The following is a 27,987-nucleotide window of genomic DNA, read 5'->3' as shown; positions in this document are numbered from 1 at the left end:
GCAGCTCAGCCACCCCAGGGTGACCTTCATCCCCCAGAGACCGTGGGAGCACGGGCTCCCAGTGATGCTGCCGCCGCCTTGCCGGGGTCACCGCATGGCAGCCATGCCCACGCATCGCCCAGGCTGTGCGGGACTCCCCGGGAAGCGATGGAGAAGGATGCTACCGCCTCAGGTACAAAATGCAACAGGGATAAATCTGAAAAAAGAGGCAAAGAGAGGAGGCAGAGTAGAGACATGCTGAGCAAGGAGCAGAGTACATCTGGAAACACCTGGGGGAGATTTCTGCACAATGTTTTGCAATAAAAAGCATTTTTTACCTGAACAGGGGAGGCAAGTAGATGTTCTGAGGAGAGCAGAAAATACAGAGATGTGAACATAAAACAAGTGTATGGACTTAAAACAACCCAGAAAAATTTTTTACTGCTGCTCTGGACAGTGTTTGCAGCAACCTTTATTTGGCTTGAAAAAGGTATCCATTTTTTCACCAACGTACTTTATTTCTCTTGTGGACAAGGTCACTTTATAACCAAATGGGGTTTTCTTTTGTTGATCTGTAGCAAAGAATTACCAAGAAGAAAACAAATTTATTTCTTTCTCTGTGAAGGCTGACTCTGTCCTTGGGAGACTTCGGGCCACTTCATGTGCGAAAGTCATAGCATTAAGCTACGTTATGCTTGTACCTTTGGGCCAGGTTAGGCTTTCATCTCCTTTAGAGGCTGGGACATGTAACAAACATCAGAGACTACAGCCACACTGAAGCCGACTGAACTGGCCCTATTTTTTAAGCAGCCAAGGTCAATGCTTTTGAATTCAGAGGTCAGAGATTTAAACCCTGGAGACGGCTCAGCCTGGGACTCCGTTACAGCCATGGAAAATGAGAGGGAATAGGCTCTGAGCTGGATGGCAAATTGTCTTGCAGGTTACAAAGACAACTTCTGGCAAGTTTAAAAGAAAATAGAAGAAAATAATTAGTGCCAGCAGAGAACAGCTCAGAGACACACCAGCAGGACAGGGGCAAAATGGGAATTTATTAGAGCAAGCCTATTCTCAGCCCAGACAGCCACTTCTCCCCTGGACCATTCCTCAGTGCCTCCTGAGCAGCAAGAGTAGGACAAGGTGCCCTCAGCTGAGGCAGAATAATCAGTTTTGGGTGTGTTTACTCCGTTTGAATCAGTTGCCCTATGTTTAGCAAATCTTAAATGGTGGCACACAAATAGGAAGAGGTGGAGAAATAATGTGTTTGGTGCATATAGCTCACGGGAGAGATGCTTCAATCTCCTCTCTGCAATCCTACTGCAGGAATTACACTGCTGAGCACTGAAGATATTGAACTGCAGCAGCACATCTTAGGGACAAGGGGAATGAATTGCTTTCCCACTCCGGTTAACAAAATTCCTTGAGAACTGGCCATGGGACATCCTGGACACCCTCAGTCAAGTGCTTCAGAAGAAGAGATAGAAAACCCCTTTCACTCCTGCCAAAACACCCCAGATCCCATCTGCTTTGTTGATTGTACTTGTTCTTCGAGGTGTACAATGGGTGGAAATCCTTGGGCAGAAGGGCAATGCAAATGAAAGGGAAAATCACTTCCTCCCACAGGCATGCAGATTTCATCTGAATTTCTTTGGGTTTTGGGGGTTTTGGTTTTTTTTTTTCAAATCTTGGGCAAAACTGTTTGGTACCTTCACTGGAAATTTAGGATTCATTTCTACATCCAGCCTCGTGGGAGTACCAACACTTACAACTTTTTTTCCAGACATAGCTAAATCTCTGCCTACCCCACTCAAACCTTTCACTCAGTAATATCTGGATAATTGCTGCCCAGGCTGCTCCAGCATCACGAGTTGAATTTTCCAGACAAGCGACTGAAAAATAAACTGGTCTGAGAAGGCAAAGGGCAGCACTGGGTCTGCAACAGAGATTTGCAGGGCATGAACTGAAGATCAGGGTCTTACAGGGGGTCCCGGAGCGACCTCAGGACAAAGCAGGTCCTGCAAACGGGGGAGGCTGTGGGAAACGGCAGCGCACGAGGGCATGATGGAGATCCCCGGACGGGAGCAACCAGGGGCCCCTCCTGCAGCAAGTGCAAGCCCGGCACAGTAGATGTTTCTAATTGCAGTCTCATGCATCGGTGCAAAAACCTATCCTCTAAACTGCAGGGTCCCTCCTTAATCCAGCAAAACTATCAGTTCACGTGCTGGTTCGCTCTCCCACTGCTCTACAGCCCTGGCAGCTGAATGTCAATGCGGCTCATCAATGACTTACTAACAGCCCAGAATATCGATGTGCTGAGAAAAGAATAAGCATCAGGGACAAGACGGGCTGAAGTAGTTCCCTGGCCTAAAAGGGGAACGGATGCTGTTCTCCCCCTACACACTGTATCTTGCATCTTCCTGGCAGTTCTTTCCTCTTCTAAGGGCTCTAAGAAATGAATGTAATTTATCATTTTATTATTTATCATCATAAATTAATTGAATATCAGATTGGTAGAGGCTACACCACTTTTATAATTAAACCCATTCTCTTCCCACCTTTCACTTGATCTGGAAGATACAGAACAGTTCAGTGTGGCTCAGTGTGCGTGAAGCGGCCTGCTAGGGAGTAGAGATACCTAGCTGAAGGAGAAATGGTCTTTCAGGCAGCGTGAAAGAATGAACTTCTTTTAAATCAACTTTTAGGCTTGTTCAGTTCTTATAGCAAGCGCTGCAAATGATATTAATCTATGAGTTTCTTTCAAAGCACGTGGATAAATGCTCTGGTAAACCAGATTACTGCTCCAGGATGGGCTGCAATCAATAACTGCATCAAATAGGCAACAGTGATCATGAAAGCGTGCGAGAGGGACGAGGCCAGCCACCAGCGCTCAATTCACTGGCCGGTATCGAGCAAGCAGGGCAGAAAGGAAGCTGCCTCAAAGATATTAAGTTCATACAATTTTAATGAAATAAAAGTTGCTAGAGAAAGAATCAAGATCCTATTAACGTCCTCACTGATGGGAAGATTTGAAGTGCCAGCTTGGCTTTGTTAGCCACGGGAGGACACAGATGGCATAGCGGTGGACTCAACACATACCGTAAGCGCAGCTACGGCTGGAAAGCATCTCTGTTAAATAAAATATAAGCTGGAGATGAACCCAAAGGAAGCTGTGCTGCTTGTTTCCCTCCTCAGGAACTGTCTTATACTTTTAATTTGACTATACATCCCTCACACCCCAGCTTTTACTTCTTCTGCTGTCCTGAACCTCCATTTCCTAATGACAGCTCCTTAGTCCCGTGCCAGTTGCAGTGACACAAAACCAGAGTGAACCCTATTCCCATCTTACCCCTGTTCCTCTCCCCCAAGGTTAGATTTGGATGCATGGAATAGTTCAGTTATCTCCACACTCCTAGAATGTCCCCACTAATTAACTTTTTAATTTTTAATTGTTTAACTCCTCAAAGCAATTTCTTAATGTAATTGCATTTTCTTAAGGACAAAGAAAACTTTGTGATGCCACTTCGCCGGCTTTCGGAGAGGCTGTGTTAAAGGCTGCTGTAACTTGGAGATAGCACCTAATTAATGGGTCTGCCCAGAAGACAACAGCTCCCTTCCCAGAAAAAATGCTGTGTTTTGAGGTTGGCGTTTGCTCTATGTCAGAATGAAAAATGATGGAAAATGGTGGCCTTCTAACACTTTAAAGATTAGAACACTCATGGGAAACAAACAAACAAAACAACTTTGACCTCCAAAGCTATGAGGATGTTTCAGTATCTGTATTCAGAGCAAAATCCAGGCATCTGTTTCTGAAAATCTGGCTTTAGAAGATTTCAGCCACTTGTTTCCACCTTCAGCAATTCAGGTTTGAATAGCTCTTTTCGTTTGTGAAAGGATCTTACCAAAACAACCATTTTGGCTCTGGCACTGCCTTTAAGTGTACACCTCAAGATCGCAAAAGCCCAGGTTCACCAAGCTGCTGGATCTCGACGCTGAATTAGAAGCAGTTGTTCTAGCTTGTATAAATACTTATTAATTATACCATTCAGAAAAGGTGCCCAGTAACAAGGATTTCTGTGTGAGATCAAACCCTCTCTCTAAATCAAGTAAAGCATGGACTTAAAAATACTAGTCTTTGACATTGCATGCAAATGTCCTAACCATTACCCTGTGGTTTGGTGTGAGTCTTTCTGGAACATTACTGAAAAAAACCCAAAACAAAACCAAGCAAAGCCAACCCAGAAATCAGTTTCTAAAGCTTTTGTGACACTTTAATCCACCGCCAGTCTCTGCTTTGACAAGATAGCTCGCTGAAAACATCATATTAGATCATCTAATGAGCTGGGGGCTATGACAGCTCCGCTTGCGATTTTGAACATACCATAATTCAATTGAAAAACAAAACAAAACACGCACTGCAGAAAATTTATCTGCTGCCCTCTCTAATGAAATGTGAGGCTCCCTAAAAATAAAACAAAGCAAATACAATCACAATACATACACTGGATAGTCCTAAGAACTGCAGTATCCATTAACGAGCATTTCTACCAAGAGGAAAATAAGTCAGTCCTGACTAGTATATACAACAGGTCTGCCCAACAACCAACCAGTTGCTGGATTTGGGTTATTTTTGCTGACCTGAATACATGTTTTGGAAAGAACAAACACTAGAGAAAGCAGGACTACAACAACAAAACCTCCCAAAGCTGCTTCCTTCCCTTATTCACCTGAGGGATTCAAAAGGGAGCAAACTATTTCAAAGGAAGAAACATTGACACAGAGCCCCAGCGATGGAGGCAGCAAATGACACTGGAGACAGCAACGGGATAAAACAGCCCCCGCCGAGGAGAGCCGGAGATCCTGGACAGGGAACACAGCAAATGGTCACCAGCGCTGGTGCGTGAAACACCTACCCAGCTGCCCCCAGCTCTCCCAACGGGCTCGGTACGACCATCTCCAGCCCCTTGCACACAAACCTGGGTCCACCGTGTCCGAGAGAACAAGGTGCAGAAATACAGAAACCAAGCTGGATAACTCTTGTAGGCTAAGATTTCTGTACATCAGTGCCTACTGAGTCCCCAGTTCAAAGACTGAGATTGAAAAATGGACTTTGAACAATTCTGCACATTTATTTTTAAAAACCTTTGCTTTAGTCTGTTCCTTGAAGGAGGCAGAGTTGTTAGCAGCAATCAGTCTCACAACAGCTCAGCTTTCCCTCCTGTGAAAGACAAGGGAGTCCCTTGTCTCCATTGCCCATGGTTCCCCACTTCCTTCCACCCTACTTCTGCTCACGTGCAAACGCTGGGAGGGATTTGCCACTGGAATTCTCTGTTTTGTTTTGGTGATGGTGGGATGAGCTCTTTAAGTTTGTTTGTTCAGTTGTTCCTTATGATGAAAAATGCCCTTGCACAAAACTAAGGCCACAGTGTTTGCTGGATGCTGCCTCTTTCAGACATCCCCTTCTTTGAGTTGCCTCCAGCCTGGCCAGCAAATGGGCCACCACAACATGGGGAGAAAGGAGATTCCTGCTTCCCACCTATCTGTGGCTCTGGGGGATAGTGAGCTATGAAGATCCAGGAAAAAAAATCAGATGCCACATAGAAACAACAACAACGCCTTTGAACCCAAATATTTCGACGGTGCAGCCGGGCAGGTACAAGTCACCCACCCTCCTATGCCGGCATCTCCCCAGAACAGCCTCGTCTCACACCACGGTGCTTCGCACCCTCCATGGGGACCCCAAAAGGGATACGGTTGCTGTGATGCTACCGAAGCAGAGCAGCATCACCCCAAAACCAAGCACCCAAGGTAGGAAGCAGCAGAACCTGCCAGTGGCCTCAGCGCCAGCCCAGCATGAGCATCGAGCCCCTAACCTCAGCCACGGAGCAGCAACGCGAGCGGCCACAGGGAAAGAAAGAGTTACGAGCTCCTAAAAAGAAATAAGCACACAATATCCCACATCTTAAATGTGGCTGAGGCCAAATGACTCTGCACTTTAATGGCTAGCATTAAACCAGAGGCTTGCTCTGAAATGAAACCACTGTGAGCAGACCTGCCCTAATACCACAGCAGAGAACCTATTTTGGAGTTCATTTGTATTTTCCTAGCGCTGATCGCTGTGAATAATTATAATCCCCATTTGGAAGACTGCTAATAAGACATTGCCTTTCGAATGAAACAGGCTCTGCTTGTGAAACTTGGGCCTGGATTTGTATTCAGATTCAATTTCAAATAAATAAATGCACAAATAAAGAAATAAATAAATAAATGCATAAATAAAGAATATAGCCTCTGTTTCTGGGGCTGGTTTTTGGGCAGCCAGATTTGTATTCTGTGTCCAGCAATTTTATGCAGAAGAGAATAAAGTCCAAGATTTAATTGTTTTCCTCCTCCCACGGGATTCCATAAAATTTTACATTATTTCTTCTAAGTCTGGGGGTTTTTCCCCCAATGTTTTACACATAATTGCCTTTTTGTTTTCGGTAAATCTATATATTGCTATTCTCTTTCTTCCAGCTGTTTCCTCTACTGTTCTAGTTCATCTACCCTCTCAACCAATTTTATCAAGCTCTGTTTTATCTCCAAAATTGAATTTTCAAGGTTATTGAAGAAATATGTTTTTCTCTATTTTCATTTCCTCTCTGAACTCTGCCAGGGCTTGAGTTGGACGTATTGTGGAGCTCTGCATAGTTAGTGGTATTGCTGGGTTTATTCTACCTCATTGCTACGAAAAATATACTGGCACATCGTTCCTGAATGCCCTGCGTTTTCTTCGCTTTTCCCACCATTCTACTCCACAAATCTCACCTCTCTTTTCTGCTAGAGATGCTTCAGCCAAACCACAAGTCCATTACACAGATACCAACTATCTTCCATGATTTGTAACTGGAAGAGAAAACATTTCATTTCAATCCATACCATAACACTCAGCTGATATGCCTTATCTCATTTTGAAAGATTAGATATTGCATAATTTCAATGAATTTGAAAGTGTAGCAGATATTAATTAACTGAATCATAACATGTGCCTTAGGATACTTTTCTCAAAACCTCTGTGCAAGTGTAACCTTTCTCGATCACAAGATGAGAATGGACTTCTATCAAACATCTTTATCTTACTTAAACCTTACTAATAAACTGAGACCTATTAGGTTAGCTCACAGTGTTTGATTCTCCACCACTGGAACTGGAAGTATCACAGGTTCCCAGGAAGGGACCAGCATTGTATATGCATTTTGTACCTTGCAGACGTGTTGCACGCCTGCAGACGCAGGGAGGAACCACGTCTTTGATATTTTGATCATTTCTGCAGAAAGCCCCCGGTTTCTTGAACCATTTCCAACTGTAACATCCTGTCTTATTTACAAGTGTTTCACAAGCCTCTCCTCTAAAATAGGTCCTGCCCACAGGATCACAAGAACGTAAGACTGGAAGAATACCCTGTGCGACTGAGCTACTGCCCAGCTATCATAGTCAACTAGGCTATAAACTGTCTGATAAATCTCACTGCTGTCATGATTAAAAAACTGCATGTACTTATGGCCAACTTGTATCTACATATTCTTGCATCAGCGTTGGCTTTTAGAGCTTTAAACAGTTATTTTCCCTCTGTCAGCCCCATGGCGTACATTCAGAGTGCAATTTGGTCTCCTAGTCTTTCCTCAGGAAGATGAAACATGGCAAATCATTACAGCCGCCTCCTGTAACATCAAATCCTGCTCTGCACACATTCTGTTTTGTGTCCAGCCATCACGAACATGCACTCAAATGCACAGAGGAGGTCTTGATGCTGCCTTACAGAGAAGCTCAGAGGGATACTTGTCTTTACATTGGGCATACACCTGCTGGTGCACCCCAGGATCAGGTTTTCATGCCGGCAAGACCTCAGTGATCCCTAGACCAATTACTGCAGCCAGGCAGGCCCTTCTCTACATCCATTCCAAACACTAACGAACAAACCACGTAAGCAATACTTTTGCCTTGGTCTCCAAGGACAGCAGCTTTCATTTTAACCTTTGCATTTCTGAAACCACCAAGGGCCTTTCTGTATGATAACTCTAACTTCCTCTACACGAGCAATACTTCCCAGGCAGGTTTCTGTTAAAGCAGAATGATGTAGGCTCAGCATTTGTCTGCTGCTGGGCTTTGACTAATTTTACTTTTGAGAATCAGAAATAAAAGTCTGGACAAGGTGCAAGAATAGTGTAGATAAATTGCTTCTGGCTACCCCAGGACAGCTTCGGTGAGTAACTGCAACTGTCCTGGGGCATGTGGACCTTACTACATGGAATCAGCAACTTCCATCAAAACGTGCCCATCTTTTGTGCCATGGCCATCAACAAGACATTAAACATAACTGTCCCCAGGACTGCTTTTTGAGGAACTCCTCCCTTCAGAGTAATATTTCTCTTTCAAAAACTGTTACTGCTCCTCTCTGAGCCAGACCTTTCAGTCACTTGTTAGACACACCTGAACTCACTGTTTCTACCAAGATATATATAAAACACAGTTTTGTAGAGCTAATACAAATGGATATTCCATGTCTCCCTTGACTCAAAATTCATTTAATTTATCAATCTAAAATGACCAACTCTTCTTGTATCATCAATCTTTGTCAAACCAATGTTACAGTTTACACTATTTTTCCTTTAACTTCTTCACTTAAATGACATTTTCCTTTGAAAGTTTTGCAGAAACTTGAGGTCAGGCCTGTTCTTGCTTGGATCATATTTATTTTGCTTCATCTTTAATACAGGGACTACTTTTGCCATTCTCTTCATCTGACTCAAAGACTAGTTAGGAAAGTTTGCTGTAGGACCTAAGACCTCGCGAATCAGCTCTTGCAGAAATCTGGACACCCTGAATGCCTCATCCAAGCAAAATTCAACTCCAAAAGTAAAGCTTCATGAGTCTTACTCTTGTAATTTCTCCTTTCACATTCTTACTGACATTATTCACCCTATTTTTCCTTCCTGAGACAGTGCCATCCAATATGGAAGACCATTTCCAGGTATTGACTTATTTTTGGACATGCTTAGATGATTTTGAGCTCTACCTCACCCTTGTTATCTGGATGCTTCTTTCACCAGTCCAGTATGTGCAGAAATGAAGACTCTTTGAGTCCCATGTTTTCTTATCCTATGCAAGGCCCAACTCCAAAACGGACCCTGGATTCTCTCTCCTCATCCGGGCACTTTTGAACCTCTGGCCTAACTTACTTTGCTGAACCTCCCCTATAAACTGCTTCCACGAGCCAAAGTTGTCTTAAAGCAGCCACAGACCCACTTGTGGTGGGAATCCCTTCCAATCACACTTTCAGCCCCATTACTGGATTGGCAGTCAGCCCACCTAAGAATCCTAATCACTAAAATTCAGAGGAATTTCAGTTCAAACACAATTATTCGAGACTACACGACGGAAACAGGGAGGCACAGCACCACCACCATAAAGTCAGCACATTTGCATTACAGTAGAAGGGCTAAGCTTCTCCACACCCCATGAGCATTCAGCATCAGCCTAAAAATAATCCCCTGATGAAGCAAGTCACTGCATGAAGAGCAGAAGTAATGAACCCTGTTTCTCTTGCACTTTCTTCTCTTCTTTTCTGTATGGATTCTCTGGTGCCCAATGTAGCTTCTGCAATGGTTTTGAAATGGGGAAACACATAAAGTCTCTGTATTCCATACCGCCATCTATTTTAATATAATCTGCATGCCTGAGCTTTTTAGTTCTCCATCACTAGGAATAAGTCAGTAAAAATTGCATATGAGACTTAGAAAGGTCAGTCAGGCCACAATTTTCCTCCCTCTAATAATGCCAATGACATCAGACTTGGAAAAATCCTAATGTAGCTGCAACCAATGGGGAAATACTGTCTTTGGACACCTAAAGTACAGAATACTTCCACAGATAAATCAGAAGCTGGATGGAGACATGGATACATACAGAAAGTGGACGCCGGCCCCAAAAGATCACTCCCTCCCTCATAGCAAATGCAGCAAAGACAGCGAGCACACTCTGCTCCCCACAGAACAAGCCTCTTCCAGCAAGATTAAGCTGTAACCTCAAACCTGTAACCTCAACCTCTCCATACATGCTCAGCACGCCAACCATGCTCATCCTGGACCATGCCGCATGGCACAGCACCCGGGGAGTGCATGTAGGTATGGCCTCACGTACATCAGGTGATAAAGATGATATTACCATACATACATGTGCGGTAACAACATACACATATCAGCACACAAAGCTATCAGAGGTAGCTGGGAACTGGGTGCATTTTTTAGCTAGAAGCAATCAGCAAGCATATGTTGTTGAATTTCAGTCTGATGGGTGCTGATTATGTATCAGGCATGGATAATTTTTTTCTCAGAAACCCTTCTTGATTTGAAAAGAAAATCAAGGTGGCCCTTAAGAGTAGCCATAAACTGCTAATCTCCTTTCGCAAAAGAAAAAAAAAATGCAACTATCAAAATTTCTTTTCAAGGAGGCTTTATGAAGGACTGGTCCCAGACTAAGCAACATCCCAAGGGGCACAAAGTTTTGAGATGGGTCACGGCAATCATCCTGCATAATACAGCTAAGAGGAATAAGCTGCTAATTACCAATTTTCAGAAACAAAGCTGTATGAGCTCCTGTGAAGGAGCGTGATTAGTTGATTAGTGAGATATGGCTGGATACGTACAGATTTGTTCTGTGTGAGTGTCCAACATGGCACAAATGGCACAACCCAGGGAAGACGTTTCTCATTCATTTCTGTAGATCATTTAACATCAATGTTTCTATTCTAGTTTGCCTTTTCACCATCAGCATGTCTACACACTGCAGCACATTAATGTTTTGATCCAGGATCAAACTCTTATGGGTTAGACCAAGTGCCTCAAATTGATGCTAAGATGAATATTAGTATTAAAGGGTCATAGGCTCATAGCTCCATATGGTTCAGTAATTACTAGGTGTATGCAGGAGAATCATGCCAAGGTCAACAATCTTTCTAAAAACTTTTCATCTCGTAACTGACATGACCTGGTGAGAGGGAGCACAGCCAAGAGAAGATCAGGCTGCTTTTGTTACTCCTTCAACATTGCCATTTTTTTTGACCAACAAATTCAGTCTGGTCAAATGTAGACCCAACAGCAAATGGGCTGCCACATCCAAGATCATGAGATCAGAAATTAGCAAGCCAGGTAATACTTTAAAGAGAATCACAGATCTGATTACATCTGGACTGATTAACATCCAAGTCAGAAGTCCATCAAGGATTCAAATTAATTTTCTCCAAGGGAAATATTAATTCATCTGTTGACCTGCGGGACCAAATTCCCTTCTAGCTTATGTGAACAAAACACCAAAATCACTGGAGCTATCTCCGTGTTCACCACTAGGAAATACGGCTTTTGTATCTTAAAGATATATACCAGTGCAACAGAAAATGGCTTAAACTCATTCTAGGTTGATGATATTAAATTAAACAGGATGTTTTTTCCAGCCAGGATTTATTTTGCTTTGTTCTTTTGAGACATAAATCTTCCGGTCCAAAGAAGATGGGAGTACAATTGTAGATGCACTAAATAAAGGCCACACTAAAGAAATTCAGGGACAAAATTAGAATTAGATATGTCCAAAGTATAGGAGGCCTCTGTGGATGTCTGAGCTTATTATAACGTCCTTTTGTCTTCTTTCTCCTCTAATCCATTACAGACAGGAGACAGTTTGCTCTCTTAATGAAGCTGCAAACAATAAATATACAATAAATAAAACTCACACCAGTGTGGCCTCTTTCATGTTGAGCTTTGGTACTCAAAATACAGCAAGAGCATACAAGATATTTGTGAATAAAATCAGTGGCTTTCTTCAAAAAGGCTTGTAACGTGAGTAATTAGGAAAAGAAATCAGTTGGCTAACTGTAGTGTGGGCTTTAGGCTCTAACACAACACTTTGGTGGAGAATTTCCATTTCAGGCAGTCAGACGCTAAGGACCAAAGTGGCAAAAAGCACAATTAACTGAGCACATGCGCAGGCTGAACTTCACACTTGGGCAATACAACCCTGCAAAGAGCCTAACGAAAAGGAGAGGTAGAAGCAAGGAGGGAGATGGTGGGAACTTCCACGATTAGCAACTCCAGGAACTGAAAGGTCAAGTCCTGATGACTTGGTTGTTTAAGAGTCAGTGTCTGAGAAGACACAAATTTGGGGCCTTCCAGGCTCCATGAAAGACTGGAATGAATTTTAATCTCTACGTGATTAAACAGAAAAGGCTAGGACTGCCTCAAATCAGGCTGAGGCAGAGGTGATGAATGGGACAGAGAGGACTTGCAAGTGAATTGACCTTGACATTGCAGTCAACTATCTTTTTTGAGAAGAAAAACAGAAGAGTGTCACTCAGAGGCTCTGACCTCTATCTGGAGAGCAAAAAACCAACCTAGGTCTGCACAAAGGATATGAAACAAAAGCACATGTAGCACATGTGAACTTGACTTGTGGTTACTCTAATTTTCCTGGTGGCACTATGCAATACTCACAATTTCTTTGCAGTTAATTAGAAAGATGATATATTTTCATTTGGTTTTAGAGCCACACCACACAAATAATATTTGGTACCGAAAAGCCAAGCTCTTTCATTCCTTTGGTGCAGTAGGATTTTCTAAAAGAGCTGACCCTCCTCAGATGTTAAAAATAATTCACACCTGTAGGAAAAAATGAGCTTAGAAGAATGTAAAGAGTACACCCATATTCACACTGGGGGGCTGGACAGGCATCGGCCTAAAATAACCACTGAAACCTCTACAGAAAACTGGTGGGGAACCAGCGAGGTACAAGAAAGTGATCCAGTGACAAACCCAATGCCTACCTTGAAAACAGGGGTGGGGTGGGGTGGGGAGGAGGAGCTGGAGAGCTATAGCCCAGACACCTTAATTTCAGTTCCCAGAAACAGTCTGCAACAAACAATCCAATAATTTGTGAGCGCTTGGAAGATAACACTGAAATGAGTCACTGTCACTAGGGATTTGTCAACAGCAAATCATGTCAAAATAATCTAATTTCCTTCTTTGAGAGTGTAAGAGAGACAGGTGGCTAGGGAGAAATTGCTGATATCCTGCATCCAGACCTGAGCCAGGCATCTGATGCTGTTTGTCATGACATTGCCATAAGCCAGCCATAGAAGTGTGACCCGGTACGGTGGGGAAACTTGAGCACAGGGTGGTGTAAAACTCATCAGACAGCCATGCTGACAGAGCTCTTGCCAGAGGTTCCTGGCCAGATCCGAAGCCCTGGGGTCCGGCTCTATCCAAGCCAGCTATTTGGACAAAGAAAAAGAGCTGGACAAATACAGCACAGAGAACCATCAGGTGGGAAGGGGGTCTGCAAAATAACGCCTTGGCTTCACAACGGATCACAGCTGAACAGGAATCAGCAGTGTCATGCTGCTGTGCATCAGTCTGCGATGGAGGAACGGGTCTACATTGCAACGCTACATCTCTCCTCTGCCCACCAGCCACAGGCAGAACCGGGCATAGCTGTGCCCAGGCTTGGAGATGCACTTCAAGAAGATGGGGGCTAACCTCAGAGAGCAGGGATGAAAATAGCAATAGTGATCACGTCTAGACAGCTCAGCATATAAGGAAAATCTGCAGGAAATGGGTCCATGTAGTTTAGAGAAACTTGAAGGTTGACAAGACAACAGTCTAACTAGGTAAGGAGCAACCAAAAGAGGATAAACTGCTCTCCATCCCCACTGGGGGTTGGACGAAGAGTAAGGGGCTTAAACTCTACGAACAGAGGTCTGAATGAGAAAGAGCTGTAGGCCAGGGATGGACAGAGGGTGTGCTGAGGCTGAAGAACATGAATAGTTTTCACCAATGCCTTTCAGAAGCCAGGCAGAGCTGTTTTAGGGCAGCTTCCACCAGTGCACCACAGCCATGACGCTGGCAATTTCAGAAAGCCCTACGTATGCACACATTGAGAAGAATATCTTTTTTGCTAATATAGCTTTACAATTTCAGCTCCCTCCAACAGAGCAAGATGTTTGGTTTTCCACGTTCAGAGTTACAGAGCTTAGCTTGTAAAGGATAATAAAACCCAGCGGTCTCTCTTTTCATACCACCAAAGATTTAAATGGAGGAGGTATGTAGAGATGCCCATGTTTTCCCTCCGTAGCTCTCAAAGTACAATAGCGTGTGTTGAGGGTACCAAAGGCAATACAGGGAAAAACACATCTAATGAGGTCATTCAATAAATAACAGGCTTCTTCACCGATGAAAGTACTTGGCATGGTTTTCCGTTGTAAGCCTAAACACATCGTAATTACCCTTACAAAACAAGTTACAGAAGAAACTGCATCTGTTGGCCTTTCCAGTGCAAACCAGGACCTCCAAGAGAAAAAAAAACCATCCCTCTTTGCCGAGGTCAGTCCCCTGTCATTCCATTCTAATGAAGAGCGGGCATCGCTTGTGCCCCTGCCCCTCTGTGTGCAAGCCAGTCCTGCCACAAACAGGAAAATGAAGATAGATACAGTCTATTACTTTATTACAAACAAAGTAAAAAGGAGAAACTGTGCCAATAATAAATCTGAATGATAAAATAAATCTGAATAAGCTGCTACACCTTGAGGTAAACAGTCGATTAAAACAGGGATAAAAATGGCTTTATTGATAAAAATATGTATTAATGGGCATAGTAACTACAAAGGAGAAATACGGAAAAGTGAGAAATATGTATCAGTTGCAAATGGTTTGAATATATTTTCAAGGGCCTGGACTGCCTAGAAATAACAATTCGTCTAAAAAAATGTAGGATATGCCTCCTCTTTGTTTACTCGCCAGAATTTTTATTTACTGACCCAATGATAAATGAAAGGTGTGAAATTTCCCTTTTATTATGTGGAAAGCTCTGAATATAAGAAGGAGAGCATGAGAAATCCTGTTATTAGGAATTTTCTAACATAAACTTTCCTCGAGAAAGCAACTGGTGCAGCCACCAGCCCGCAAAGACCCTCCACGGCAGATGACTGTGGTCCCCACAGCAAGAAATTGAGGTCAGAGCAGTGCGCGGCATTGCTGCTTGATAACAACAGGCATGATTTAAATCTCTTTGCACCAAGCGGAATGATGCTCCCCAGAAAGGCAGTGGAGCTGGGCAGCAAGGCAAACTGTAGGGAGCACAAGGTTAAACCCGTACCCTACTAAGCCATTGACATAGAAGATGCACAACCTACGTGTCCAGTGCTCTTTGAAGGCCTTCATCCGCTGATGCCACTGGCAAGATTCCTATAGTCTTCAGTGATTCAACTCATAATGTGGTTTCTTTGGTGGGAGGAGAAGAGTACAAGAGGATCTCATGCAACATGGACAACGCAGATTTTTCCAAAGTCTGATGGGAGCGACCCAAAGAAGGAGGGTCTCCAAAAAAAGCATCACTGCCCCGGAGCAACAAAGATCCTCCCAGCTTTCACAGCATCTCAGTGACTGCTGTAATGAGTTCAGCATCCTCTGGACTAGCTCCATTAGAAAAACCTGATTATGTACCAGCACAATCGAGGTCTAATTTCATTCCTGCTGCTGAGTGAAAGGAATGTTCCTGCTGACATCATTTTTTTTCTCCACAGGTAAAATGATTTGCAAAACTTCGTATTAACAGCAGTGGACAACCCATCTGAACAACAAAAATAAAAATAAATTCTGCCATGAGGGAGTGCAGAGAAAGTGGCAACCTTTCTTTAAATATGTATGTAGCCTTACAAGACTCTATTTTATGAGACACTTAGAGTCACAAAGTCAAACATTTGAAAGTTAGACAGGAAGGCAGTGATTTATAGAGCAAAATAAATAATCATGTAAACAAATACATGACGTAACACAGAAGCATTCACAGAGAAAATTAGTTGCGTGCCTATGTCAATCCAAATAACCTTAAACTTTTAATGCTTCACTTTGCAATCATAGTTTTAGCTGAAATGCATATTTCTTTCATTATGGGAATAAGTCTCCTAAGTAATATGGGACAAAAAAAAGGAAATATATTTACCTAGCGTCTTCTTCAGTTAAAATGGCCAATGGCAAAAAAACTAGCTGAATGGCCAACCTAATTCTTCCAGTTCACCTCTCCGTGAGTTGGTTGGTTGTTGACTTTGTTACAAATTTGCTTTGGCGAAAGCACATGTTTGTGCCTGAACTTTGTGTAATGCTTTTTACAGCCAAAATAAGAACACTGCTGGAGAGCATCTTAAATTACTAAGAAAGTAGTAAAGGGGGCAAGGGGAGACAAACAACTTAAAATGCCAAAGACAAGACAAAGGTGATTGCTGACATTTGTGGTATTTTTGTTTTTCTCCTAACTTATATTTTTTTATTTTTTCCTAACTGAAACATTCCTTCTCATTCTGCTGTGATTATTTCTGGGGATTTCACTGAATGCCACAAGTCCTAGCATAGAGTCTCATGGACTTCCCTCTAAACTTTTTGGTTGTAACTCACTGTGTACATCTGCCCTTTGATTCCTATCTCTCAACCAGTGGTGAAGCTGGTCTCTCTTTTATCACATCACAACATAGTTTCTTTAAAATAGAACATGGCCTCATGCACAATACAAAGCCAGAAGAAAACCTTTGCTCTTGAAAATACCGTATGTAGGAAATAAAGCTCCATGGACAGTCCACTGTCCATCCACGCATTCCAATTAGCTCTCAAAAGCCCATGAAAGCCTTTGCAAGAAACAACCAGGGTGTTTTGGTTCCTTCCAGGAGGTGCCGCATATCTGGCAGCTGTGCAAGCTGACATGCTAATGAACATGGGTGCTGCCAGCTTTTCCTCCCTTTGTGTTATCTCTGACAGGGTCCCTCTGCAAGAACAGCAACGTCAGGAGGAACTGATCGCCTGTTTGCCAGTCAAGGGATTAACACTTGCCTTGCCGAGGCAGGAGCAGAGCATTGCCCGGTTAGGCAGGACCTAACCGTACCATATCTCCCCAGTACCTCCCCTCCCTTCACTGCTACAGAATGAGGAAGAAAGCTCCAACGTCAGCGTATACTCATAGAAATCATGACACCAGTAACCTACAAACGAGAGCAGCGAGAGCTGTTGCAGCTCTGCAGTACTTTAGCACTGCCATGAAGCGGGAGGGAGCATCACTCTGACCCTGGAAGCTCCTCACCCTCACCCCAAAAAAGCCCTGGGCATGAGTCAGACAGCAGCAGGATGTCCCTGGGTGTCCCAGACCTTCAGGGATACCAAATCTGCGTAAAGGCCAGGGAGTTTATTTAACAGTGTGTGTAGACACTCTCCTCTGCCGCTTCTCTGGTGCTGGCTCCCCCCTATTTCCCACAAATTTCCACAGCCTTTCCACTCACCTGCATTAGTCATAAAACTATTAGAAAAGGCACCATCCAATGTCTATTTATCCAATCCTAAAACCCATGTTGGGAAGAAGCAGGGTGAAACATCACAGAAAGATGCTGGTCTCACTTGATGTACAAGAGGGGAGAGACGCACGTGCAAGATCTTCCTGACTTTCAGAGGGTTACGTTTATACTGGAGGCTTCCTGCCCAGCTTGGTGGCATTTAGGATCAGAGCATCCATGTGCTCTGGGGGCGACAATCTTCTTGCATCAACATGAAACAAACCCAAACACCACCACATTTCAACCTACTGTTTCTGTGCACTGAAGGTTTTTAATGAAGCACAGATGCGGTTTGCTTCATGCTGATCCTCCCTCTCTTGAGTTTCAAGGGGATACCCTAGCTTCATGGAGCTAACCTGAAACAGCTGGAAGTACCGATACGCCGGTGTCAGCAAAAAGCTACCATGGGTAAGAAAGAGCAAGTTTCTGTGAACAAACCTGAAAGAAATACTGATGGATTAACAAGTGCAGTTCTCCTAAGATTATCAATTTGACTACTCAGATCCTGGATGTCATCTCCAGGAGAAGCAGAGCACTCAAAGACACCCTGTTCTGATTCTTCATATTTTAAGTATAGTTATGCAACATTTACATCTACTCCCATTCCTCTTCTCATTCTCACTTCTTAAGAAAACAAAAACCTTTTTGTCTAGAAGACTGTCTTTGGTCTTGCCCTCAGACACTGCTGTGAACTGCTCTGTGGTGTAAGACTATCTTCTACATGACCAATTGTCAAAAAGAAACTTCTATGAATAATTCAGTTTTTTCCAATAACATCCGTGTTTATGCTTCAGGTTCTGCGGTACTCGCTGCTATGCTGTCTTTTGGAATTTCTAACAAGAAAAAGATACATCTCAGGAGGTTCTCTCAGCAACTATAGTTTTCATATTAAATAAGAAAAAATTCAAATGATCTCATTCTCATTTACAATTTTCCATGTTGCCAGTGTTTGCATATTCATTACCTCTCCAGGTCACTAGACACACATTGCCTTTGACCTTGCTAAATGTTAAAAAGCTCCTAGTATTTTGCTTTGCTGATCAAGCCATCAATTATTTCCATATATTTTTCCTTCCTTGCTCTGTTCAGATAAATTACATAGAAAGCCATAATTGCTTATGCACTATGCCGAAATCGTTCTCTATCACTGAGGATTTTATGGAAGAGATTTTGACTGTTGTTTTACATAAAAGCACTAACAGAGTTTTCTGAAAAAATTCTAGTCTAAGAACTAAGGAGCTGGGAACTCTACCCAGAGGTTAAACACAAGGACAGTGGTAAAAGTATCTGGACTGCCTAAATATATATCACCATAGGGCAGACTGAATCTTTAGGCTCAGGTAGGCAGTACGTATCTGTGCCATATGAGAGCAACCCTAGGAAAAACCTGCAACCCAGGGGTGTGGAGTTCCTCCAACACAACATGCCCAGATGGAGAAAGCAACTTCAGAAGGCAAACCAGAATGATAAAGGCAAATGGAAGCAACATATATTTTGAAGTTTTAAAGTTGTTAAGGTCATTTACTAGTTCCCATACTCCAAAAAGACATGAAAAATGGCCCAGAAATAGAAAAGTAGCAAGGCCTAGTTCTAGCCCTCTTTTAGCCTGCCCTCTCTCCCACCTCAAACAGCCTAAATCAAAACCAAATCCTACCTACAGAGAAGGAAGTCGTTCAGAAAGTAATAAGCCCAACAATCTGGGAATGTATTAGGTTATATAACACTTGTCCTGAATACTAATCAGCTTCTTCCACTCGAATCTTCAATCATAACATAAGGGAAAAAACCCACAGTATAACTGTGATGTAAATAAGATGAATGTAGAATGTAAATACTGATTTCCTTTATCATTTCAGCCTGCTTAAAAGTAGGTTCCAATGATTATTTAAAAATAAACACATTTTCCCCATTCAATTACTCTTCTCACCTATGGAGATTCCCTGACCACCTCCTTTTCAATACATTTTCATGGTTAAAATTTGATAAGCAGATTTGAAAATCTAGAAGGTTTCACTCTCTGGGAGTTTTACTTGCACTCCTATCCCCACTCATGAAACAAGACCATTAACTCGCCTGGCTCTGCCCAGCAATACGAATGAAGAACTTGGAGTGCAAAAAACTTCCTAAGTAATGAGCCGTTGTCACGGCCCCAGGAACCACAGGGTGTGTTTCTCTGGAGCTGAAACTCACTGTGAACATCTCCAAACTAGAGCAGTGATCCTGGTCCCCGTCCCTCTTCCTGCCCATCCCCGCTCCCTGCAGGGCTTTGTCCACCCAGCTTCAAAAAAAACCCCCATCCACGGACTCAGAGTCTGTAAATCTCCTGGCAAATTACTGCAGGGATTGGCCAACCTACCTGTTAAAAAGTTTCTCATGATTACTTTCCTAAATATCCATGAGTTTTAAGCTCATTAATTCTAGTTCTATTTTGGATGGAGAACACTTCATTCCCTTCTTTTGCAACAACCTTTTATTTCATTATTAATATAATATATAATATTTACATATAAATATTTAATCAGGCACATATTTAGACAGTCACAGAATAGATACGGCAATTTTTCTGAGCTGCCAAATTGCCTGTCTAAAGCATGAAAGATTACTTTTTCCCATCCTCAGCTGCAAATAACATCTACAATCAAAGCGAAGTGGACTCAGTTCTGAACTCTCCTGCTGATGTAAAACCGAACAACTAATTTATGCCCCACTGATACACTGCAGATTTGCAATGATGCACCTGAGATCATAATTCAGCCTCATATTTCTTACTAATTAGCTCTGTTCCATTTCAAATATAATCCCTGAAGAATGCTCCCCTTCAGCGTGATTTCATTAGTTATTTGGAATTTATTACCGAGTAGGAATGACATACATAAACTGGAACTCAAACTGAAAGGAAAATTCAGAGCATCACAATGTGGCCAACTGCTCTGCCAACCAGGTTACCATGAAATATCTTTGATGTTTTAAGAGGCTTTACAAGTACTTGGAGACCAATGCATTTGGAAAACAGTTTATATTATAAACAATATTTTATGTAGCACCGAAGTAAAACTGGAGCATATAAAACGCAAGCCCAACATGCAGCAATGTCCACTGTGAAAAATGATTCTGTCCTTCCTGCTATCATCACTTGATAAGGTACACGATGTAAACATTTGATTATATTGTACCTGATGGCATTTTTATTTCCTGAGCATTCTCTTCCAGCAGTGAAAGTGGTGCATTTAAATTTACTGGATTGCATCCTGTCTGCCAACAGCAGGCTTTTTTTTTTTTTTTTTTTTTTAACTTTTATTTATCCAAATTTGCACACAAGAAAAAGGTCGGAGCTGCAAGCAGGTGCAGGGCTCTGAGCATCGTCACCGCACGTAATTCCCACTTTCCACTTGTCTGTCTTAGTGCCCTTCTGAAACTGAACTGGGACAAGCCACCTTTAAGAGCACATGTCTGGAACAGCCCTTCCTTTTCAGATGCCACCCTCTCAACACAGAGCAAGGAAGCCACCTCCTAGAGACCTTCCTGGGCTCACGGCAGGAAGGTTCATGGCCGGTGGGGCTTCTGATGGGTCCCCCAAGGGCAGGCACAAGCTTCAGCAGGAGTTGGGGCTCCGTCTGGACCAGCATCTTTCATCTTTGAGCACTAGCTTTGGGGGAAACGAGCAGTGTGTCTTGCAGCACCAAAACAACAATATCAACAGTGCCATTGCACGAGCACTTTAAGTCACCGTGAGCCAGCACAGGTCTCTAAACAGCCACACACGTGCCTCCTCTGCCCCACTCAGCATCCCTTTCCCACTCGCAGGCATGCAGCAAACCACATTTGGGAGATGAACGAGTTAAATGCTGGCACTGTTGATTTGCGAGGCTGGTTTTGCACGCTTAGCCCCAGCCCTCCCAGTAAAATGCTCACGTCATTTAAACCTGCTGAAGGGATCCTCCTGGACCCAGCAAATGGCCTTCCCCATGCAAAAAGCTCTCCAAAATGTGGAAGGAAGATACAGAAGGATAGATGCCATTCTCTGAAGGGCTCGTACATTGACCATACTATAGATGACAGCACATTCGAAAGAGCCTAGTCATGGGTAAGAAACAGGCAGAAAGTCCCTGCAAAGGCAGACGCAAAGGAGCCAGCTGCACAGCAAACCAGGCTATTTGGTGCTGCCTGCTCCTCTCCAGGGCAGAGATGCCAAGATAACATCCATGGGTCCCGGGAAGATCTCTGCTCTGCTTGCACAGCTCCTGGGGAACCCGTGCCAACAGGACTTCACAGACCAGGCTCTGCTGATGACTTATCTATGATGACAGACCTCCCTCAGCTCTGTCCCTAGCATCATGACTACCTTCATCCTTCTTTTATTCTGTGGGGAAAGGCAAAGAAGAGCGAGAAATGAACTTAAGCACTTTACAGAGTAGTCTTTTACTCTTGTTCTTCCCCCAGAGGTCTTCTCCAATCTCCCACGGGAGGTGGACGCTACAGTAACAACAGCGACGAAATCCCACCAAAGGTGCTTAGCTCCTCTTGCTGCTGGTGCTGTACGTCCGTGATCCTAATTAATCTCTCAGAGAAAAGCTAGCAGTGCTCACAAAAGCTGGCAAACAATAAAGTCAGTAAAGCCCATAGCTTGTGATGAGTGCCAACACACCTAAGAGAAAACACCACAGGATGGCAACAGCAATAAGCAAAGGATATGAGGTTTATTGATCAAATCAGATATTGCATGTCTTTCATTACTACAGCATCTTCAGAATCTCGTCTCCAAAACCGCTAGGGTAGGAACCGTTATCTTTGTTTTACAGATAGGGGACTGGGACAAAGAAAAACCATCCCAGACACTTTCCTTAGGACAGGCTCTGCTGCTTTCTGTGGATGCTTTGCTCTCCATAGCCACGCAGGGAGCACAGGTACCTAACATTCAGATGGTTAAAATTTTCAGTTAAATCCTCTCTAAGGCCTACTCAATTAGACCTCAAAACAAGTACCTTCTTTGCTGTATTTTACCATTGAGCAATCGTTTCAGGACACGACAAGGATCGCATGACTCAAAGTGTACCCAAAAGCACGCTGACCACCTCTTGTCCAACAGACCTGGCTAGGAGAGGGAGTCTTCCTTTACTTTTGTTTCTCATCATACATTTTCATTTTCCAATTAGAATTTTTAGAATTTGATGTTAAACATGAAAAATCAAAAATCTTAAACCACAACTTGAAGCCAAACTGTGACAAAGCACAGAAACCAGCCATTTTCCTAGAGAACTCACAGTCTGGGATCCTGACATCACTGAGTATGGGGTTAAAGGGATGACAGAGGAAAAGAGAGGTGAAGAAAATAAAAACTCCGTTAAAACTGGTCAGATGAACTGACAGTGGGTCAAATTAAAAAAATGCCTTTATCTTTGAATTTATCTTTAATTTTTCTTTAGTTTGAACCAATAGATATGACTTAGAGCAGTAGTTCCACTGAAAGATTTGCCCTGTGGAGCAAAATAGAGTAATACACCACTTTGGTGAGACAGCAAGTCCTACTCTCACAAGCAGAAAGTCTTCTGACACCCCAGCGAATGGGAATGTACCCAGCTACCAACATCCATGAACATACCTGCTTACGCACCCACGTGCCATATACAAAGTGAAATCAATGAGTTGTTATATAAATAAAAGTGTTTCATTAAATATCTTTCCCTGTTTATAACTGATAGAAGCATCTAAAATAAATATTACAAAATTACTGAAAAGAACTCATTTTTATGACAATTGAATAAATGCTATGCTAGTTACGGAAATGACGCTGAAGTCGATGTGAACACACGTACTTTCTTCCCACAAGAAAAATAATCAAAGCATTACATAATATCTGCTTTGTCCATTCGTCTCCAAATTGTCACTTGCTAGGATCTGAATAAAGTGAGTAGAAATCTAAACCAGAACAGACTAAAGAAAAATCTCCTGTAAATACCTGTTATACTCCTGCTTATTATAACCATTTTCAATTTGTGTCTCTCATCTCTTTCAGAATACGTGAACTGCTGCATCTAACGCAGCACTAAAAATACATAAAAACAGAGCTTTTTTCCCCACCAGTAAAATATTCTAAAATAATAGCAATCCAAGCGATGCATCCACCAGCCTTTGGAAGTCAGTGGGAGTCATCCCACTGGGACCACCAGGGACTGGCTCAGGTCCTGAAGAAGTGCAGCTGGTGGGAAGTCCTCATCCACGTCCTGGGAAACATTCCCCAAGACCCAGACTCAACCATCTCTTCCTCTGACATGAAACACATGATTACCTCCCTGCTGAAGAAAATAACAGCATCTGCTTACAAGCTTTGAAATGGAGACCAGGATAAATGATGCAGAGCTCGCTGGAAAAACAGAAGAGTTTCTATGACTGCGAAAGACTTGAAATAAAGTCTTCCAGGGCAAAATGTGGGACACATCACAGCTGTTACAGAAAGCTATGTCAAGAGTGCTTCTGAATACTTGTTCTTCCAGTATCCCCCAGTGAATTGAGCTGCTGAGGATTTAAAAACAAAAAAAAGAAAAGCAAGCAAAGCTGAAAATTACTTTTATTACCTGAAAACACATGAAACAGAGCTCCTTCTGGGCTCATAATGCTGCCAAGGATTGAGACAAGAAAGTCTTGGCAGTGGGGATGGACGGCCAGCTTGCCCTGGCCATTCTTGTGGGTTTGCTGTTTGTAAGTGCTGGAGTGGATACTCCACTGTAACTCCAGAGCTTTCCCACTGAAGGTCTTGCTTTATCGGGAACACCCTCCACACGCGTATTTGTACATGAACTGAATTACTTGAAGAAGTCTCCATCATCCACATGTCCATCATCCACATATCATCGCAACCAACCCAAACCAGGATGTTATAATAACCGTGCTGGACTCTGCACAGACATATGGAAAAGATGATGTACCCTGACAAAAAGAGAATATAAACTAAATGGCTAAGATGGAGGATCCAAGTGGCCAGAAAACAAAATCTTTTCTAGTTCTCACAGCAAATCAGTGACAGAAGAGGGGAAAGAAGCCACTTTCCCTCTTCCTTATTCATGAGGACCATTGCTCCACTGTTTGTATAGCGGTTCTTGTTCGCAGATTCACAGGGGACTCTGAATCAGCTCTTACTGGGTTTATTATTCATGTTTCCTTTCTGCCGTTCAAGATCATCAAGGCCTGCAACACCACACAGGCCAATATTTAGTCCAAGCTATCTGAAAATCTTGCACATTATCACCTTTCTCACCCATCACTGTTGCTCTCTGAGGAACTAGTCTTAGTCAACCATTTCTACGAGCCACACTGCTGCCATCCTCCCAGGCTGTCCCAACTCAGTATTCCAAGAGCAACAGGCTGGGGAGTATCACAGCAAGTTTTCACAACCCTGGTTTTCTTTAATTTACAACCGTACTGAGCAATCTTCTCTTCTGTTTTCAAGATTTGCAATGGATAGCAAAGACATGTCCAGCAAACCTGTGGTAGCCAAAACACACCACATCCAGCCTCTGTGCACACACCTGATAAACTGCAGCAACTGAAAATCCCTGCAATGGTTTTGTGCTGCTGCTCTCTGCATTTTCCGCAGCACCAACCCCTCCTCTCTCGCACCGTTCATGCTGCGAGGGCCTAGGACACGGTACCACCAGCTCCATCAGCCCTGACAATGACCTGTGCCCTGGTGGTATATTCATTTACAGGACAGACCTGGGGCCTCGTCCACATATCCTACGTTCTGCCCTTCCATGTCTTTCATCTTCTACCTTTTCATGACGTTTACCTTCTGTAAATCACCTTTGCTGTGCAGCTAAAATTAAACACCTATAATGACGACGGCTTGTTATAGGAGATCTGAAAAAGAAGCTGTGTGTCATCAGGAGTAGTCCTAGTGATGATAACCACAAAAGCCATCACCAGAATAACCACGACCCTGGTAATAATGACATGAGTAAAAATTCCTGTGTCAGCAAGAGCTCCCCAGTGCTACCACAGCTCTGCATTAAGGCAGCTCGTGCAGGCTGGTCCAGCCCGTTCATACAGGAGCCAGTCTTCCCTACAACAATCCATCTGCTTTAAAAGTGCCATCAGTAGGAGACTAATCCCCCCGGGGTCCTTTTATGCTCTGTAGGGAAAGACAGACCTCTCCGGAGGATGATCTAAGATCCAAGTCATTTTCTGCAATCTCTAGAGAGGGAGCCAAAGACACCTCTGCTCCCAATTTAGACACATCAGTGCAGGTGGGATGAAGCCAGTCCTAATGCAGATGAACCCACAACCAGGAGAAGCCCAAGCGAGAAGGCTCCAGCTTGCCTGCAGGCTTGACTCTCAGGAGGCTCTTGGTGTCGTTAATTCACGTGACTGCTGGCTGGGACAGAAGCATGCTTTGATAAAAAGCTGTGCCGGCACACCAGTAAATAGCTCTGATGAAAGTGCGGCAGATACCACAACATGTAATCAAGTGCATAAATAATTTGTTATACAACAGACCTTGGAAAAAACAAATCAGTTGATTATTAGTAATAAGTATGTATATTACAGCATCTCATCCCTGGAGGCCCCAAAAGAGGTCAGCTGTGCTGAGCCCAGAACACTGTTAAAAAGCAAACCTGACATAATATTTGGGCATCTGAAACTGGAATAAATGAGGGTTGCACAAGTCACTTTATATGAAAGTGAAAATAAGTACCAACAATACAACAGACACGTGAAAGTCATTTTGTGAACATCTTTATCAGATACACAGCAACAAAGAATGGCTCAATATTCCCCATAAACCATATCAAACCAGACTTTTCATTTTCCAATAATAAACACAGAGCATTTCCAAAATAATTGACTTCCCCTTATGTTTTCCTTCCCATTCCTGATGCTGCTGGTTCGCATTCAGAGTCAGAGCAGACTATGCAGATCTGCATGCAGATCAGCTAAGATGGAACAGCTCTTTCTCTCATTTTTTTCTTCTTGTTTTACGCACTATCAACAAATGAGATCAGTATCAGATCTGCATTTACAGAAATATGTCCTCCTATCTCATCTGCTTGTTCCTGCGTCAAGAAATTTAAAGCTAGGCATTGGGAAAATAATGATTGGCTCACACTTTTTTTTAAATATAAATGGGACTCCTATGTCACTTTTTACTTCTATATTTACATTAAAATCATGGATTCAGGGAACTACAGAGCCAAACAACACAGCATCAGAAATGTAACAACCATAATCCTCTTGCTGCTGTGTACTTAGGGGAGAAATAAATGAACTTCTTTTTCTCAGCAAAACCACATGGAAAGAAAATAAGGGTCTACTTACACTGTACAATGAGCTGTACCAAAGCTTCTCTGGGTTTCACATTAAACCCGTTGTATTGGCTGGTCTGGCACCTGTAGGTTCCCGTCATCTCCCTGGACACGTTCACTATCCTCAGGATCCCATCGTAGCTCTCCGTCTGCATCGCCCCATCCGGCATCGCGACCTCCTTGTCTGCTCGGGACCAGAGAATGATGGGCTTGGGCTTCCCTGTCACCTGGCACTGCAGCTCGATCGTGTCCCCTTCCCGGGTGACCAGGGGTGACTTTTCTTGAGGAACAGTCAAATTGGGTGGGACTTCAAAGGAGAAGAAGAGACAGTTCAACAATTAGCTTTATAGAGACATCAGGTGGCTTTCTTGCTTGTACAGTCATAATTATATATGAAGAATTACTTTATACACAGCAATGCATAGTGACTACATATATTGGAAGACTGTGCAATACTACTATATTTATGAGACAAGGTTCTCAGCTGCTTGAAGTGGTTAAAATAAGATTTAACAGCCCCAGCTATGACACTTACTTGCCTCCCTGTGTGTCTCTGACATGCCAATACGCCGTACCAGCGTACATCAGCGCATTTGGACCACCGGTCGCACCTAGCACTTTGCAAGTTGTGGCTTTCCTTTTTATGAGTATTTGGCACTAAAAACCTTTTTTTATAACAGACTGGCTGCTGATTTTATCCAGCTCGTAACGGCCGCGCAACGAGGAAGAATCGTGCCAATTCAGAAATCAGCTCAGAATTCAAGACCTGAAACTGAAAGGCAGTTGGTGTCTTGCTACCACAGGAGGTTTATCAAAGTGGTATTTTTTTCATAGAGATTTGCATTAACAAATCTGGAAGGAATACGTGGACAACTGTTTCCAGCAGGAGTTAGACAGCCCCTTGGAGCAGGAATACCTGGCACCGTCGCACAGTGAGCTGGTGATGCCCAAGGACCCATCCTCCCTCCTCTCCGCAGTCTTGCAAGAGCAAGACTTTCTAATTGCCCCTAGTCCCTCTCCGAATTACCAGCCACGGCTCTGAATCACCAGTCCTCGGCAGCGAGGAGAAGAGCTCACTCGCCATGGAAGAGATGCTGCTGTGCAAGGCCCTTGATCAGGACAGAAACAGCATGGCACCCCAGCAAAGGCATTGGTGTTTGCATGATGGGCATCCCAGTGAGCTTCCACCATCGGTCCCATCAGAGGCGGCCCCTCGGCCTCAGTCGTTTAAGTGACAGCATTTGATAATTACAAAGCACTACAAGCTCTGCTGGCCTGACGAGAACGGTTTTGCCATGTCCAATTATCGTTCCCATCTCATCC

The 27,987-nt window shown here is 43.3% G+C and overlaps 1 protein-coding gene across 1 annotated transcript in view; it reads right to left on the bottom strand.

Moving 5' to 3' along the window:
* The window catches only part of LOC127017211 (MAM domain-containing glycosylphosphatidylinositol anchor protein 2), a 187,960-nt gene that overhangs the window by 103,179 nt on the left and 56,794 nt on the right, over nt 1–27,987 (bottom strand). The window contains exon 6 of the mRNA XM_050898185.1: nt 26,678–26,971. Within this exon, the coding sequence (XP_050754142.1) occupies nt 26,678–26,971 (294 nt within the window). The remainder of the gene's footprint in view (nt 1–26,677; nt 26,972–27,987) is intronic.

This window comes from Gymnogyps californianus, chromosome 5 (assembly GCF_018139145.2).
Source record: "Gymnogyps californianus isolate 813 chromosome 5, ASM1813914v2, whole genome shotgun sequence".
NCBI classification, from domain to species: domain Eukaryota; kingdom Metazoa; phylum Chordata; class Aves; order Accipitriformes; family Cathartidae; genus Gymnogyps; species Gymnogyps californianus.
This window is presented reverse-complemented; position numbering and strand designations above follow the sequence as displayed.